The sequence below is a fragment of the Scleropages formosus genome, chromosome 20, assembly GCF_900964775.1.
Source record: "Scleropages formosus chromosome 20, fSclFor1.1, whole genome shotgun sequence".
NCBI classification, from domain to species: Eukaryota; Metazoa; Chordata; class Actinopteri; order Osteoglossiformes; family Osteoglossidae; genus Scleropages; species Scleropages formosus.
The window spans coordinates 23,295,435-23,312,949 of record NC_041825.1 but is presented as its reverse complement, the minus strand read 5'-3'; the positions used below and the strand labels follow the sequence as shown (position 1 = coordinate 23,312,949).

General features: G+C 48.9%; 1 protein-coding gene across 1 annotated transcript; it reads right to left on the bottom strand.

Annotated features, from left to right (window-relative positions):
* Positions 1-1,230: 1,230 nt before the first annotated feature.
* On the bottom strand, positions 1,231-17,370 carry LOC108939895 (BTB/POZ domain-containing protein KCTD5). Its single transcript, XM_074559682.1, is given in 8 exon segments — positions 1,231-3,477; positions 5,776-5,899; positions 7,274-7,399; positions 7,719-7,814; positions 7,936-8,027; positions 13,145-13,253; positions 16,927-17,079; positions 17,081-17,370. Coding segments are annotated over 7 exon segments (885 nt in total). The 5' UTR covers positions 17,300-17,370; the 3' UTR covers positions 1,231-3,477; positions 5,776-5,809.
* Between the last annotated feature and the right edge of the window lie 145 nt (positions 17,371-17,515).

Genomic DNA, 17,515 nt, shown 5'->3' with positions numbered 1-17,515 from the left:
ATGACGGCTGCTGTACGAGAAACAAAAACAGAACAGCGAACAAGCACTTATGACTATTAAACATAGTCTGCTTACAGACAGGAGGTCCAAGAGCTGGCTGTCTGGTGCAGTCATCACAACCTGGAGCTGAACATGCTCAAAACATTGGAGATGATCGTAGACTTCAGGAGAAACACCTCAGCATTATCCCCACTCACCATCATGAACAACACTGTGGCAACAGTGGAGTCATTCAGGTTCCTGGGCACTACCATCTCACAGGACCTGAAGTGGGAGCCCCACATAGACTCCATTGTGAAGAAGGCCCAGCAGAGGTTGTACTTCCTTCGTCAGCTGAGGAAGTTCAACCTGCCACAAGAGCTACTGCTGCAATTCTACTCTGCAGTCATTGAGTCCGTCCTCTGCACCTCTATAACTGTCTGGTTCGGCTCAGCTACAAAATCAGACATCAGAAGATTACAGCAGATAGTTCGGACTGCTGGAAGAATCATCGGCACATTCCCCCCAGCTCTCCAAGAACTGCACTCGTCCAGAGTCAGTAAAAGGGCGAGCAAAATCATTCTAGACCCCTCACATCCAGGCCACTTCCTCTTCGAACCCTTGCCATCTGGCCGGCGCTACAGAGCACTGAGCACCAGGACAGCCAGGCATAAGAAAAGTTTCTTTCCTCAGGCCATCTACCTCATGAACACCTAAATCTCTCCCCTAGAGAGTAAACCGTGCAATACATAATGCTGTTTATATTTATAACTATTTATCACATCATATCTCTTACTCACACTCCCTTGCATTTGTATCTAGTGACTATTTTTGTATATTGGGTACTTTATATTTTTAAATATTTTTTATCCCTTGCTCACATACTCTATCTTCTCACCTGTCTTGTCACTGTCATTCTGTCTGTGCTGTGGTAGTTCCTGTCACCAAGACAAATTCCTTGTATGTGCGAACATACTTGGCAATAAAGCTCGTTCTGATTCTGATTCTGATTCTGACATAGGGTAACACTTAACGGTCGCCTTCCGGAGTTGTTGCACATAAATTATCAAAATATTATTTAAACAAAAAACTTGACAAACACACGTGCAAAGAGAAATAGACACCATCATTTTTATTTAAAACTAGACTTAAAAAAAAAAAAAAAAAAAAAAAAGTGAGCTGTGCTGAGGTGTTCAGAGCAGCATGAACTCAAAAAAAAAAAAAAAAAAAAAAAACAGTTTTTGCAACTTTGTGTTTCTAACATGACATTTTTGGCCATTATCGTTTTGCAACTGGTACCCAGGAAATATGAACAACGTGCAAATTAAAATGCAAACATAAAAGCTACAGCTTAATAGTCGGTTCAATTTATTGTCATAAGGCGCTCATCACAACAGTGTAATAATATGTCACAATATAAGCTAAAATAAATAACTGCATTTTAAGAATAGTGTTGCAGTAGTGATCATCACACTTGGCTAAGATTCGACTAAGTTGGCAGTGTTAGCAGAGGAAAACCAAGCTCCTTGCCAATGACAGCACTCATTGAAGTGAACCGTGTGTTTTGTCCCTTTCAAACGCTAACCCGTATTGTGTGGAACGTACAAACGTCTGCACGTATGTCTACAGCGGCAGTACATTAATCGGTCAGTTGCCAGAACTGAGCACTAAATAACTCACATTAAAAGTTCACATTTCACACAATAATATGATAAACAGCAGTAGTGGAGAGAAGGAAAATGACAGATAGCTGCACATCCTGTAAAAAAAAAAAGAAGCCCGGTGCCATCTGGGAGAACCACGGATGCTCCAAGACACATCTCTCCTGGACCCTCAAAATTACAGGACCAATCAAAACAGCACTGGAGCAAAAAGTTCTGAGTGCACCTTGAGCAAAAACAACGGGTGTTTGTGTAGAAAGTGCAAATGTAAAGTATTATCTAGTAGAATATAGTACCGTACATGACCCCTACCTACCTATGATGTCTGACAATCCAGGCCACGTTCAGACTGGAGCGGATTTGTTACCACAGCCATGCACATATGAACAGGTAACCTTTCCAAGGTCAAAAATAAATCACATACTATTTCCGCCATTGAGAGAAGTATTTTACACACAATTATTTACGATATACATCTATTTTTTTTTGCTTGATATCAAGGCACCCAATAATCTATATTGCTCGTAAAGAAAACCTCCAAATCCACGGGCTTGATTGTTTCAACGCCTTCTTCATATGTTCAGGTTTCTCCATCTCATAGTGCCTCCATCAGAGAAGTGATCAAGACCGTTCCTATGAGCACCCTGACGGTGGCCACGTTACAGAGAACCACTTACTTGCATCTACCGTTTCAAATAACTGGATGCCTTCCTGTCATGCAGTTGACTCCAAAAAGATATGTTGTATATGTTGAGATAGATGTGGCTGTCAGACTCATTAAAATTGTTTTAAGGAATTGTCTCTTCTAGGCTTGGGGCCACTATGACCCTGCACCGGTCAAGTGGTAATTCATAACGGATAAACGGATGGTCTATTCTGCATTGCTGGCTTTCTCAACTTTATTTTTCCCAGATTTTATAACGGCATAGTGTATGCAATGTCAGTCGCTCGCTGCCATGTGACGACAGCTAGTATTGACTGAAGGAGAAGGGCCTCAGAGTCGGCAGACTGCAACCTGCTGGTGCCACACAGACCTACAAAGGGTCGCTTATGCAGTAGCCAACAGACATAGGGAACAGTGTGGGGAAGAAGGATGCATAGCCCTACTGAGCAGATGACCATTGCCGCAACAGGGAACGCACCACATATATTCCAGAGTCCCAGTCTCTTTGAATCTTCGAAAAGAAATGTCTTTCATACACAACATAATCATTACACCATTACGTCTCGTCTTCGAAAAACACTTTTGGAAGATTGTCTTGACTTTCAGAAAACAAATCTGAGATTGGAAATGAATCTAGACACACACCGGTACCATCCACACGAGATTCTGTGAATTCGAAGCCATATAACCGTTCTCTTCATGTAGCGCACTTCTTTCAAAAAAAAAAAAAAAAAAAAAACTTTCATCAAAAAACAATGCGAAAGAAACAGAGAAGGCCGATCTGTCAACATAAACGTTACATCCATTCCAAAACACCAAAGCAGCCAACTGAATGTTTAACACGACTGACTAATGCAGTAACTATGTAGAATTCCAATGGTCCTATAGCTTACAACAATTTTGGTAACTGAAATTTCATAAATATTTAGAACTCCCAAATATTTAAAAAAAATATTTTGAGGTTTTTGCTGCTGGCGGGAATAGTTGGTGGTTTGAATTGTTTTTTAAAAAAAAAAAAAAAAACAACAAGGTCAGCTATATTTAAATAAAACATAGCAATAACAATAGAAAAATGGGAATGACCCCTTAACAAAATACATACTAATGAAATAACAAAAAATAAAAAATAATTCTCTCTGTGTTCTACATCCGGGATCCGTGGATTTGGAAAAGCTGAAAAACAAGCAACAATATAAAGTGAGGGTGAGACTGAGAACATCATCCACACAGAGGCACTAGCAAATACACACACACAATGTAGGTAATGTAAGCAGCTTAGTTCTGCGGCACACGCATTCTCATTTAGCAAATAAGTGTATTCAAGCTGGTTGTAACTGAAGATGATGATGATGAAGAAATCATGGACAAAGAATCAGTGTATTGGGTTACAGAACACCGAGAATATTCGTAGTGTAGACTGCAAATGTATTTACACTGCTCATCAATTTATGAACACAGGAGGGACCTATTCGCTACGCTAAACTTCATTTTACCACGAAGTCACAACAAATAAAGCCTATGCAATATAGATGCTCTTGAATTTATTTATGAGTTACTAACACTTTCACTCATACATTCTTGGTAAAGGCTTGTGGTGGTCTGGAACCTATTCCAGAAACAAAGGGAGGGAGGCAGAGTAAACCCTGGATACAACATTAGTCCATTAGAGTGTAATACACACACACACACACACACACACACACACACACACACACACACACACACACACACACACACACACACACATTTTCAGAACCGCTTGTCCCATATGGGGTTGCAGGGAGTCGGAGCCTAACCCGGCAACACAGGGCCTAAGGCTGGAGGGGGGAGGGGACACACCCAGGACAGGACGCCAGTCCATTGCAAGGCACCCCAAGCGGGACTCGAACCTCAGACCCACCAGAGAGCAGGACCCGGTCCAACCCACTGCGCCACCGCGCCCCCCTATTATTTTTACATCTTCAAACTATATTAAAATTGAAGTATAACACTTCCACAACCTCATATTCAATCCCAATAGGTTCAAAACACAATCAAGCCCAATGTTGATCATCTTCTGTCCACGTTAAACATTCTTTGTCTACACAATCAGTAAACGGGTAATAAAGCCGGCATGCCGATTTACTTTGTGTTCTGTAAAATTCTTGAATACAGCGATAATAAAAAGAAATGGATTGAAAGACTTTTCGTTTTAACGTTATTGCTGTTGAACGAATTTAAGACCAATTTGAAATGTCTAAAAATAAAGTCCTCTTCAATGCTGACTGTTAACCAATTTGTTCCACTAAAGTGCACTCCTCCTCACCTTGCTATTGATCACCAACACCCGCAGACACCATAGATGAACTGTAAACACTGTGGAAGTGAGCTGAAATAAACTGGTCCCACAATCCTATACTATACGTGTTCTGTTGACAAGTATCGGCTGGGTATGGAAATTTGCACTCCGTAACGGACAAAATTTTAAAAATTTGAATTAAACGTTTAACCTAAAAATTAAAGAAACGGAGCAAAAGTAATGTTCAGAATATTTGTGTATTAAAAACTCACAACTCACATGTTCAAGGCACAAGGAGCCGGTGTATCATCGCTAATATTATTACTATTTATTCACTTGGCTAATGTGTCTTATAATGTTAGTTTTGTACATTAAGCTCCTTACAATCATATACCCATTTATACAGCAGAGTAATTCTGGCTGTATCAGTTCAGGGTCAATACCTTGCTCAAGGGTAGCGGAGCAGGATTTGAACCTGGAACCTTTGAAGGCAACGGCTCTAACCAGTATGCCTCCTGCTGGCCTTGCATCATGTCAGTGGCAAATATCTTCCCTTTCAAAGTCGTCAACTTGAAAAAAAACGTCTCCTTTGCTTTGGAGACCTGGAGAAGCGGCACTGCCGAACATTAAGGCTGTTACTGCGCAGGAGTGTCCTGACGAAGCTCTGCTTGCACGGACACGGTGCTGCGCTCCACAGGTACCAGTGCAGCACGTCAACCAATTCCATCAAGCCATGCTCCAAAGGGCAAGCGGCGCTACTAATGACCGCTCCTTCGGGAAGCCCTCGGTGAAGAACGGCATAGGCTTCTGATGACATACCAGCAATGAATACGCAGTGCTGATCAGTCGGAGAGCCAAGCACCCAGAAGGCCCAGCATTCCCCTCTCAACCACGGCCAAGGAGCAGAACCCTGGCAATTAAGTGTCAGAATGAATACTCTTCATACGGTTATACTCCCTCTACTGGAAACCTTACCCTGTTCCTTCTTCAACTTCCTCCTTCAGCAAAGAAGGTCAACAACACGGTTGAGGTATGGGCCAACAGCAGTTTGGTATCTGTGTCTTTTCATCAAACTATGAGCTTGGGTGGAAAAAGCCTTGGGGCACTGGCTCCCTGCCCTGCCTCCTCTAGAGCCCAGAGCCACCCACCAGCACCTCCACGAGCAACACCATTTCGCCAGGCGCACTCCTCACCCATGGGCACGGCAGGGGCAATCAAACGCCACCGTTAATCTCTAATCCACTCGCTGGGGTGGGCGTGTCCCTCTCCCTCCGCCTCATCTCGCGAGGCGCCATCCTCCTCCTGCACTCCCGCGGCCTTGCCCCGTTGAGCGGAAGGAAGCAGGAGACACGAACGACAGCGACGACGATGACAACAAAAAGAACCAACAGCAGTTGAATGAGAACAGCAGAGAAGTGAATGACTTAAAATGCCTTCATGATTGCTGCATTTTTGCTATGAAATGTCTCTCGCGTGAATGGGGCACGACACAAAAGCCTGCGTTCGTTCACGTATGCATGCACACACACGCACACCAGCAGCACTGCGCTGCTAGCTTTTTGTGTTCATGCTGCCATATTTACACACAATTCTTTTTAAATGGGTCCATCAAAAACAGTACAGGTGGTGCTCAACTTACGATGACGTTACGTTCCAATGACCTTGATGCAAGATGACTTCAAGTCGCAAATATCCCTATGCTCCATTATATAAACCATAAGGTGAACTGGCACAGCTCTAAATTGTATATAGTGTGTGCATGTGTGGCTACCCTGAGGTGGACCGGTGTCCTACCCAGGGTGTAACCCAGTGATTCTGAGATAGGCTCCGGTCCGCTGCGACCCTTACTAGGATAAGTAGTTAATCAAAGTGAGTAAGTCAGAGATAAGGACATATGAACAAGTTCCATGCACAAATGTTATGTTGTATAACAAAGCTTTGTTATATTTTATTTCTTTTACTTATTTCAAATATTCTTGTTAAAATAACTAATACAGAATACCAATAGAAATAGTGTAGTATTAGATTTTCACACTGCTCATTTATTTTCACTTTCATTTTTAATTTCCTTTCTCACATTTTCCCTTGCTTGCCATTCAAAAAAAAAAAAAAGAAAAAAGGGGGGGGGGGTCTAGACCAAAGGCAGGAGCTGTGTGATTAACAGCTCTGAGGGCCACTCCTGCCCTGATAGAATAATTGAACATTTGTATGAGGGCCAGCTGCCAACACTTATGGACTCATTCAAAGGACCATAAAGGCAGCTGGCCTGAAGACTTTGAAGAGAGGTGTTTTGGGTGGTGTTTACGGATGAACGGGCTGAGAGCAGCCTGGAGAAAAAGACTTTTGGTTTAGTTATTGCCTTATGCCCAGAAAGACCCTATTTTTGTTTGTTTTGTCTTATAAATAAACCTTTATTGTTGATTATAAGCCTGGGTCATCGTAAGTCAAACACGTCATGAGTTGAGGACCACCTGTACCAAAACTAAGCACTGCTGATCACCAGGATGGATTAGCCAAGTGACAACTGTTGCAGAGCTGGACAAAGGAAGGAAAGTTAGAAAAAATATGGAACTGGGGTGTGATTCATGCCAGGCCACCACCACTACATCCTATTCTGAGAATTCCCTAGTGCAGCCCCAGCAGTGCGGTGAGAACATGCATGGTGATGTTTGTGGCAGAGCACGGTCTGACCTTGGTCTTGTGGCTCTGCTCGGTGCACGTTCCACTCCCGGGCGTGTGCAGCTCCTTGGAGACCACACAGAGGAACTCAGCCTGGTCCTCCGTGCCGTAGCTGTAGGATGAGCCGATGTTTACCATCTACCACGGAGAGTGGGGTGGGAAACGGGACAGAGTGAGCAAGTGCCCGGCGTCACCACCCGTAACATACTGGGGCAGCTGCCTTGTTCGCGTAGCGTGTAGACAATTATTTCAGCATCCATGGACTGCTTTCTTTTGGAGAACCGTGTTGGTGCGTGTTCAACGTGAACCGTGTTAACATTTCTCGAGGGCACTATTTGGTAGTTACTTTTGGTGTTGCTCCAAAAGCTTTTTGAAAGAGCTGTCCCTCTTATTGGATGCTCCCATCATACTTAGTGCTGGTGACAACTCAACTAGTGCTACAGCAAGATGAACTGACCTGTTCGAACTTCCAGCCATCAGACATGGTGGAGACCATCTGGGTCAGCTCCTCCTCCTGGCACTGCAGCACCCGGTACACGTGCTTCGGAGGGACCTGCTAAGGGTGCGAGTGAGGAGGAAGGCAATGGGAAGCAAGACAGATGAGGACACGCCGTAAAAGGAGGGAAAGAATGGGAAGAAGAGTCAAACTCAAGGTTACGTCAGCAGTGTATTACCTGCGTTGCCTTACAGTCGCGCTCCAAAATCCTCTCTTTAATTAACTTGATCAGCGGAGTGATGTTGTAGAACTCAGCCTCCTCCAAGACACCTAGCTCCACAGAGACAGAAGACAAACACCTATGAGGCGTTAACTAACCATAGGCTAGTGGCCCCCAATCGCTCAGGACACTCACATGTGTTCAACATAAAACCCTATCAAAAGCACCCATCAGAACTCTTCCTCTGGATGGGTTCTGGACCAGGATCAACACTAAGGGGAAAGCAAGAAGGGAGGGATGGGGAAATACTATGCATCTGGGAGGGAAGCTGAGAAAAGAGAGTGAGTGTTTTAATATATTTATTTTGCAGAAATCTTTTTTTCTGTAAACAACTGGGAGTAAACAAAAGTGCACTCCATAAAAAGCAAAGGACGTCAGACAGTTGTTAAAGCGCACCTTGTCTGTTTGACCGTATGACCGTGTCCCTTGGATGTGCTATGGTTGGTACTGCGGTTATATGGGGTGTGACGGGTGCTGATGTGTGCCATCCTAGCTTTGTATGAGCACGGTGTGAGTTTTGTCTGTTTCTTGATAGAGTCGAACATCATGGAATGGGACCACCAAGTAGACAGAGGTGGAGGAATGCAGTCGTCTAGTTGGGGCACTCCCCTAAGGTTGTGTCTTGTCTCTACTTCTGTTTGTGATTTACATGGCAGGATGTTAAGGTGCAGCTGTGGCTTGGAGGATATACGACTGGGAGGGTAAGGGTAGCATCTCTGCTTTTGCGGACAATGTTTTCTTCTTGGCCTCACCTGACTGGGATCTTTGGTGTGCACTTGAATGGTTTTGCTGCTGAGTTTGAAATTCCCGGCATAAACATCAGCACCTCGAAGCCTGAGGTCATGGTCCTCTCACGGATAGGAGCAAATTGCTGTCTCCAGGTGAAGAGGGCACAACTGCCCTTAGTGGAAAAGTTAAAGTATCCTGGGGTCTCGTTCGAGAATGATGGAAGGAGGCAGAGTGAGATCGAAAGGCGGATTCATGCAGCGTCAGCTATTTTGCAGGCACTGTACCGGTCTGCCCCTCCGTGAACCGCCACCTTACCGTGGTGAAGGGTTTGAGTGCCTGAATGAGTCCAGGAGCTATGTTGCCTGGGGCTATATGCCCCTGGTAGGGTCTCCCATGGCAAACAGGTCCTGGATGACAGACGAGACAAAGTGCGGTTCAAAAAACCCCTTATGAAGAAAATAAAATCGAGGCTTTTGTTTACCCCGCCCGGTATGGGGTCACCGGGGCCCCACCCTGGAGCCAGGCCTGGGGGGGGGGGGGGGCTCGCATGCGAGCGCCTGGTGGCCAGGTCTATGCCCACGGGGCCTGGCTGGGCTCAGCCCGAAGCCATAACGTGGAGCCGCTCTTCGGTGGGCTCACCACCTGCCGGAGAGACCATAAGGGGCCGGTGCATTGTGATTTGGGCGGTGGTCGAGGCCGAGTGCCCGGCCGACCCAAACCTCGGGCGCCAACTCTGGTTTTTGGGACTTGGAATGTCACCTCACTGGTGGGGAAGGAGCCTGAGCTGGTGCGGGAAGTTGAGAGATACCGTCTAGATATAGTCGGGCTCACTTCCACTCACAGCTTGGGTTCTGGAACCACTCTTCTCGACCAAGGGTGGACTCTCCACTATTCTGGCGTTGCCCAGGGTGAGAGGCGGCGGGCGGGTGTGGGCTTATTAATAGCCCCCCAGTTTAGCCGCCATGTCTTGGAGTCTACCCCGGTGAATGAGAGGGTCATCTCCCTGCGCCTTCGGGTCAGGGAACGGTCTCTCACTGTTGTTTGTGCTTATACGCCTAATGGCAGTGTAGAGTACCTGGCCTTCTTGGAGTCCCTGGAGGGCGTGCTGGAAAGCGCTCCCACTGGGGACTCTGTCGTTCTACTGGGGGACTTTAACGCCCACGTGGGTAGCGACAGTGACACCTGGAGGGGCGTGATTGGGAGGAACGGCCTCCCTGATCTGAACCCGAGCGGTGAGTTGTTATTGGATTTCTGTGCTAGTCACGGTTTATCCATAACGAACACCATGTTCATGCATAAGGGTGTCCATCAGTGCACTTGGCACCAGGACACCCTAGATCGGAGGTCGATGATCGACTTTATAGTCGTTTCTTCTGACCTTCGGCCATATGTCTTGGACACTCGGGTGAAGAGAGGGGCTGAGCTGTCAACTGATCACCACCTGGTGGTGAGTTGGATTCGATGGCGGGGGAAAAAGCTGGACAGACCTGGCAGGCCCAAACGCATAGTGAGGGTCTGTTGGGAACGTTTGGCGGAGGCCCCTGTCAGAGAGGTCTTCAACTCCCACCTCCGACAGAGCTTCAACCAGGTCCCGAGGGAGGTGGGGGACATCGAGTCTGAATGGACTATGTTCCGCGCCTCCATTGTCGGGGCGGCGGTTCGGAGCTGCGGCCATAAGGTCTCCGGCGCCTGTCGCGGTGGCAATCCCCGAACATGGTGGTGGACACCGGAGGTAAGGGATGCCGTCAAGCTGAAGAAGGAGTTCTTTCAGGCCTGGCTGGCTCATGGAACTCCTGAAGCAGCTGACGGGTACCGACGGGCCAAACGGAACGCGGCTCTGGCAGTCGCCGCGGCAAAAACTCGGGCTTGGGAGGAGTTCGGTGAGGCCATGGAGGAAGACTTTCGGTCGGCCTCAAAGAGATTCTGGCAAACCGTCCGGCGACTCAGAGGGGGGAAGCGGTGTTCCACAAACACTGTTTACAGTGGAAGTGGTGCGCTGCTGACCTCAGCTGAGGATGTCCTCGGGCGGTGGAAGGAGTACTTTGAGGATCTCCTTAATCCCTCCGACACGCCTTCCGTAGTGGAAGCTGAGGCTGGGGACTTGGAGGGGGACTCGTCCATTACCCTGGCTGAAGTTGCTGAGGTAGTCAAAAAACTCCTCGGTGGCAAGGCTCCGGGGGTGGATGAGATCCGCCCCGAGTTTCTCAAGTCTCTGGATGTTGTGGGGCTGTCTTGGCTGACACGCCTCTGCAGCATCGCGTGAAGTTCGGGAACGGTGCCTCTGGACTGGCAGACCGGGGTGGTGGTTCCTCTTTTTAAGAAGGGGGACCGGAGATTGTGTTCCAACTACCGGGGGATCACACTCCTTAGCCTCCCTGGGAAAGTCCATGCCAGGGTACTGGAAAGGAGAATCCGACCAATAGTCGAACCTCGGATTCAGGAGGAGCAATGCGGTTTTGCCCTGGCCGTGGAACACTGAACCAGCTCTATACCCTCACTACGGTGCTGGAGGGTTCGTGGGAGTTTGCCCAACCAGTCCATATGTGTTTTGTGGACCTGGAGAAGGCATTCGACCGTGTCCCTCGTGGCATCCTGTGGGAGGTGCTTCGGGATTATGGGGTTCGGGGCTCGCTGTTACGGGCTGTTCGTTCTCTGTATGACCGGAGCAGGAGCTTGGTTCGCATTGCCGGCAGTAAGTCAGACCTGTTCCCGGTGCATGTTGGACTCCGCCAGGGCTGCCCTTTGTCACCGATTCTGTTCATTATTTTCATGGACAGAATTTCTAGGCGCAGTCAGGGAACGGAGGGTGTCTGTTTTGGTGGCCGCGAGATCTCGTCTCTGCTTTTCGCGGATGATGTGGTCCTGCTGGCTTCATCAAGTCAAGACTTGCAGCGTGCACTGGGGAGGTTTGCAGCCGAGTGCGAAGCGGCGGGGATGAGAATCAGCACCTCCAAATCCGAGGCCATGGTTCTCAGTCGGAAAAAGGTGGATTGCCCCCTCCGGGTTAGGGGGGAGTTGCTCCCTCAAGTGGAGGAGTTTAAGTATCTCGGGGTCTTGTTCACGAGTGAGGGAAAAATGGAGCGGCAGGTTGACAGACGGATAGGTGCGGCGTCTGCAGTAATGCGGTCATTGTACCGGTCTGTTGTGGTGAAGAGGGAGCTGAGTCGTAAGACGAAACTCTCAATTTACCGGTCGATCTACGTTTCTATCCTCACCTATGGTCATGAACTCTGGATCATGACCGAAAGAACTCATTCTCATTCTCAATCGCGGATACAAGCGGCAGAAATGAGTTTCCTCCGCAGAGTGGCTGGGCGCACCCTTAGGGATAGGGTGAGGAGCTCAGTCACCCGGGAGGAGCTCGGAGTAGAGCCGCTGCTCCTCCGCATCGAGAGGAGCCAGTTGAGGTGGCTCGGGCATCTGTTCCGGATGCCTCCTGGACGCCTCCCTGGGGAGGTGTTCCGGGCTTGTCCCACTGGGAGGAGGCCTCGGGGCAGACCCAGGACACGTTGGAGAGACTATGTCTCCCGGCTGGCCTGGGAACGCCTTGGGGTTTCCCCAGAGGAACTGGAGGAGGTGTGCGGGGAGAGGGAAGTCTGGAGGACTCTACTCGGACTGCTGCCCCCACGACCTGGCCCCAGATAGCGGAGGAAGATGAATGAATGAATGTACCGGTCTGTCATGGTGAAGCGGGAGCTAAGTTCTTGGACAAAGCCACTCAATCTACGCTCCCATTCTCAATTGTGGTTATGAAATTTGGGTAATGACCAAAAGGATGACACTGTGGACACATGGGGACGAAATGAGGTTCCTTGGCAGGATTGCTGCGCCCATGCTCCGTGAGGAGTTTGACGATCCAGGAGAGTCTTGGAGTAGAGTCCCTCCTCCTCGAGATCTAGAGGAGCTAGTTGAGGTGGTTCAAGCATGTTGTAAGAATGCCCAATGGGTGCCTCCATCAGGTGCTGTTCCAGGTACGTCCCACTGGGAAGAGCCCACGAGGTAGACCCAGGACATGCTGGAGAGATTATATCTTACAGCTGGTCTGTGAACACCTGGGGATCCCCCAGGAGGAGCTAGAGCGTGTGGCTGGGGATAGGAAGGTTTGGGCCCACTTGTTCCGCCTGCTACAACGAGGACCTTCACCAGGAAAAGCAAAAGGAAACTAACTGACTGACTGGTTTTCTTCATACCATGTTTTCCTAACACATATATTCGAGCAGCTGCCTATAGACGTAAAGTTTAAACAAGAATTCACATTGACAATAGCAACAGATGCCAGAGAACTAACCAACAAAGCTTTCAGAAGGTCATGAAGAAAATGGGTCCAAAGAGATGTTTTGAGACCTTTCTGAATGTTACAAGGGATTCAGCAGCTCTGAGGGACTGAGGGAGCTCATTCCACCATGTCAGGGTAGGTAAAGCAATGCTGCTGTCTTACCTTCCTCCGCCAGCTCCTTGTTGTAGACCAGTTTGCCATGTCGCAGGTAGTTGAGGATGGGGCCGAAGTAGGTGGGGTCTCTGTCTATCACATAGGCTCCAGTCTCATCCTGTCAGAGAAAGAGGAATTGCAGATGAACATCCACAGACTTAGGTCATCATTCAGAACTAATAATGACCATAAAAAATTACACACACACATTGTCTGTCTGAAACCGCATGCGCAAAGCGGAGTTGCAGCAAATCGGAGCCTAGCCCGGCAACACAGGGCGCAAGACTGGAGGAGGAGGGGACACACCCAGGACGAGACGCCAGTCCGTCGCAGGGCACCCCAAATGGGACTAGAACCCAGACCCACTGGAGAGCAGAACCCGGTCAAACCCGCTGAGCCGCAGCACCCGCCTCCATGAAAAATTATTAGTATACAAATGCAGGCATCTGAACTAGTGCAGATGTTTGTAACCATGAACGGAGGAGGAACGGTAGGGGGTGAGGACACAAGGTTTGATCAGCGAGAGAACGCGTGTGGGGGTGTAGGCGTGTAGGATGCAGGCGGAGAAAGATGGAGTGGTGGAGGAAAAGAAAAGAACAAAGCAAGAGAGCGCGTGTTTAAAAAAGAAGGCAGCAGGCACTGATGGCACGGAGACCGGCGCGGCTCGCTTCAAGGAGCTCCATCCCGCGGTGACCGCATGGCCTGAAAAGCGAGAGGATGGGAGGCGGTGAGAGGCGGTTGTATTCACGTTCTTGGACGAGAAATGCGTATTATGTAACGTGCGGCAGGCAGAAGTCTCAAGAGAGACAGAAGAGGGAAGGAAGAGAGAAAGAGCAGGAGTGGGATGGAGAGTTAGGGGATGAAGAGAAGAGGACTCAGATCTTACTACAAAAGCAGACTGATGGGAATAAACAAAGAAAAACATCAGATGCTGAACAGTGGACAACAAAGACAGGTCAGCAGCGATGTTTCTGAACTAGGCAGTGGTAGTAAGGGCTGGTAGTAAAGGGTTAGGGGTGGAGGTATCCTGGGAAACACTTAGGGGACAGTGGTAAAGTTTGGATCAGGATGAACAAAGGCTAGAGGTCCGAAAAAATGACACCGGAGAGCTACATTCGGCTGAATGAAACGGTTGAGAGGAAAAAAGGATGGTGGCTAAGAACTTACAACGATTTACCCGATTATACAGCTGAGTAATTTTTGCTCAGGCAAATATTAAAGCAGGATGTGGGATTCAAAGCGGCAACTGCTGAGTTTAGAGGTGGCAGCTCTAACCGCTACGCCACCAGTTATCTGAAATTTAGAGCTGCCTACAGCACTGAGTCTTATAGGAAATGCAAAGGCGATAGTGAGAGATGTGAATCAAAGTGATTTCTGAAACCCTTCATGAATGCCGGGAAGGATTCAGCAGCTCTGAAGAACAGAGGCAGTTCACTCTACCAAACCAGAGCAAGAACTGAGAACCTATCACCTTCTGACCTTTCATGAACGGACCGCCAAGTAGAGAGAGGTGGAGGAACGCAGCCCTCTTGTTGGGGCACAAGTAATGATCACGTGACCTCCTCTCTGCTGTAACCAGTTCGAGATGTTGCTGCCCGAGGCCTCAGACCCAACAAGATCCATCATGACCGAGGATGCGAGGACACGGGCGCGCTGAAGAGACTCTTGGTAATGTGTGGAGATGCCGACAAGCTGGATACTCTCACGTAGCGCTGAAAACGCATGAGAATTAAGAGAAGTGAACTGAGAATTGACACTGTATGCCACAGGGGAGCATGACGGTTAAGGAACTGAACGCAAAAAGGGTTCAAAGTGCAAATCACACCACAGGCCTGCTCTCCCTCCCCCTTGCGGGGGTACAGCTCTATAAATGGATGAAGCTGAAAACAAGAGACCAAGTCACTTTGGAGAAGCCGCACGTTCTCAGTTCTCACTTCGGTGCAACAAAGCTCTTTCATATTTACATTACGATGGGCTTTGTTGACTCACGTCTCAGGAGAGAGTAGGGTTAGTTATTTCTGTGCCTCGCCAACACTGCTCAGTCACAGTGACAATAGGGCCAAGGAGATAAAATCAACGCAGCATTGAAATATATAAACACGAGCAAATCGCGCGCTGGTGTACACAGAGACGTATAAAACGGACCAGCGCGATAAGACACCCCGGCCTCCGGTCCGTACACAAATCCCGCTTTTCATAAAATTGCAAGAGTCAAATATGTGTAGGCGAACGATTCAGCGGACAAGTCGGGACAAGCGCTGGAATCTCGCTTGGAAATAGGCGTGAAATATCAAGAGATGGATGGTGCAAGATTTAATTTCCACCATCGCGAAAGGCCCTTCTCTTTTGCTGTAGGGTAAACACGAGTCCGTTCAGGGTTCCACACACTCAACAAACAGGCTTTGTCGGGTATTTCTGCACTTCCCTCAACATCACCCCCTCCACGATACACTCTGTAGGACAGTGTCCTCCATTCAATTTGGAAGAAATGCACTATACTTCTGTACATTAAATATTTAGTGTAGGTGTCTCCTGTAGGGCCGTTTGAGAGGACCAGTAAAAGGAAGGTTCAGATCAGGGTGGTACAGCGAGTAGCGCTGCTGTCTCACAGCGCCTGGGTGGTGTGAGAGGATGTGGGTTCGATCCCTGCTCAGTCTGTGTGGAGTTTGCATGTTCTCCCCGTGTCTGTGTGGGTTTCCTCTGGGTGCTCTGGTTTCCTCCCATACTCCAAAGACATGCTGCTTAGGTTCCCCCATAGTGTGTGAGTGACAGAGAGAGAGTGTGTGTTCCACTGATGTATGGATGAGTGACCCAGTGTAAGTAGTGTATCTAGCAGTGTAAATCACTGCGGTGAATAAGGTGTGTGGGCTGATAACACTACATAGTGTTAATTACAAGTCGCTTTGGAGAAAAGCTAAATAAATAAATGTAAATGTAGATCACGAGGAAGGAGCGTCGCACCGTGTGGTGTCACGGGTGCTCGAGGCGGAAGGTGCTGAACTTGCACCAACGTGGCCAACGTGCACATGCACAACTCTCAACAGTTCTGAAGGGCAGAGCCCACAATGCAGGACTGTGGAAAGATGAGGGAAGGTGAGGGACTAGCAGCTGTTCAGACCGAGGTGGGAGAGGGACAGGGATGCGTGAAGCGAGTGTGTCGAGCGTGGAGGAGGCAGAGGGATGGCGTGATGGTAATCCGAGGAGACGGACGGCGCGGCCTCCGCGCTGACGTTGGAATGTGTCCCAGGGCATCGACACTCTGCGTCTGTCTCAGCACTGCCGAACGTGAAGGTCATTCACTCGCGAGCTCCACTATTCACCGACCCTCTGCGCGGGTACTGTCTTACACTCCACCCGACACCCACACACAGCTCCATCCTTTCCATGTACACTTCTTTTTTTTTTTTTTTTTAAATTTGTCTTCACTCTGTGTATAACAGCAGTGACAACGTGAAACACATCTATGGATTGACTGACAGCACAGTGGAGGACTGGGAAGCAGCAGAACTGGGGTTCAATCAATCACCTGTCACCCAACAGGAATCATCCAGCACAGTCCACCGCACATCAACTGTCATCCATCGTCCTCCGTCCTCCTCCTCCTCCGACCATCCACGCACCATCGCCAGTCAGCCACCCAGCCGAGCCCCATCACCTTTCACTCTCCACCCACAGCACAAACCATCCACGATCCGTACCAGTAGATGTCCTGCAGGATCCACTGATCTTCCAACTCCCCCCATCCCATCTCATCCCATCCCATCATCCCCCGCAGCTTGACCACACGGTACCGTGTCGGAATGCAGGTCCTGCTGCTGACACAGGCGGTACAGGAAGGAGGTCTGCTCCTTCAGGAGGGTCTGCCGGGTGGTCAGGAACACGGTGCCGCCCACGTTCAGGCGAACCCACTTGCCGCTGTTGCCCCCCGTGGGGCCGATCCCGGAAGCCGTCCGCAGCGCTCTGGGGCTCGGAGCCCGACTCGCCGGAGGTCGGCGTGGCTGCGGCCGTGCTCTCGCCCGCCTCGCTCTCCTTACTCTTGTTGTTGTTGTTGTTGTTGTTGTTGTTGTTGTTGCTGTTGCTGTTGCTATGAGTGGCTGGCAGGAGGAGGAAGCTCCCTTCCGACATCGCCTCCAGCACCGCTTCCCGTTTGTCCTGAACTGCCATAAAACACAAAAATGGCAGACGGTGGCGGCGAAGAATGACGACAGAAGCAGGCTTTCACCGCGCTGTCTCCTGCAGCGTGTTCGGCGATGCCCAGTTGCCCTGCGATGTGCCTCTCCTCCCCTCTTCTGCAGGACTTCTCCTCGCTTGTTGTAGAAACGCCTCCTGTCGACTGCCGCTCAAAGTGAATCCGAACAGCAGTCGCTGTGCATTGTGGGG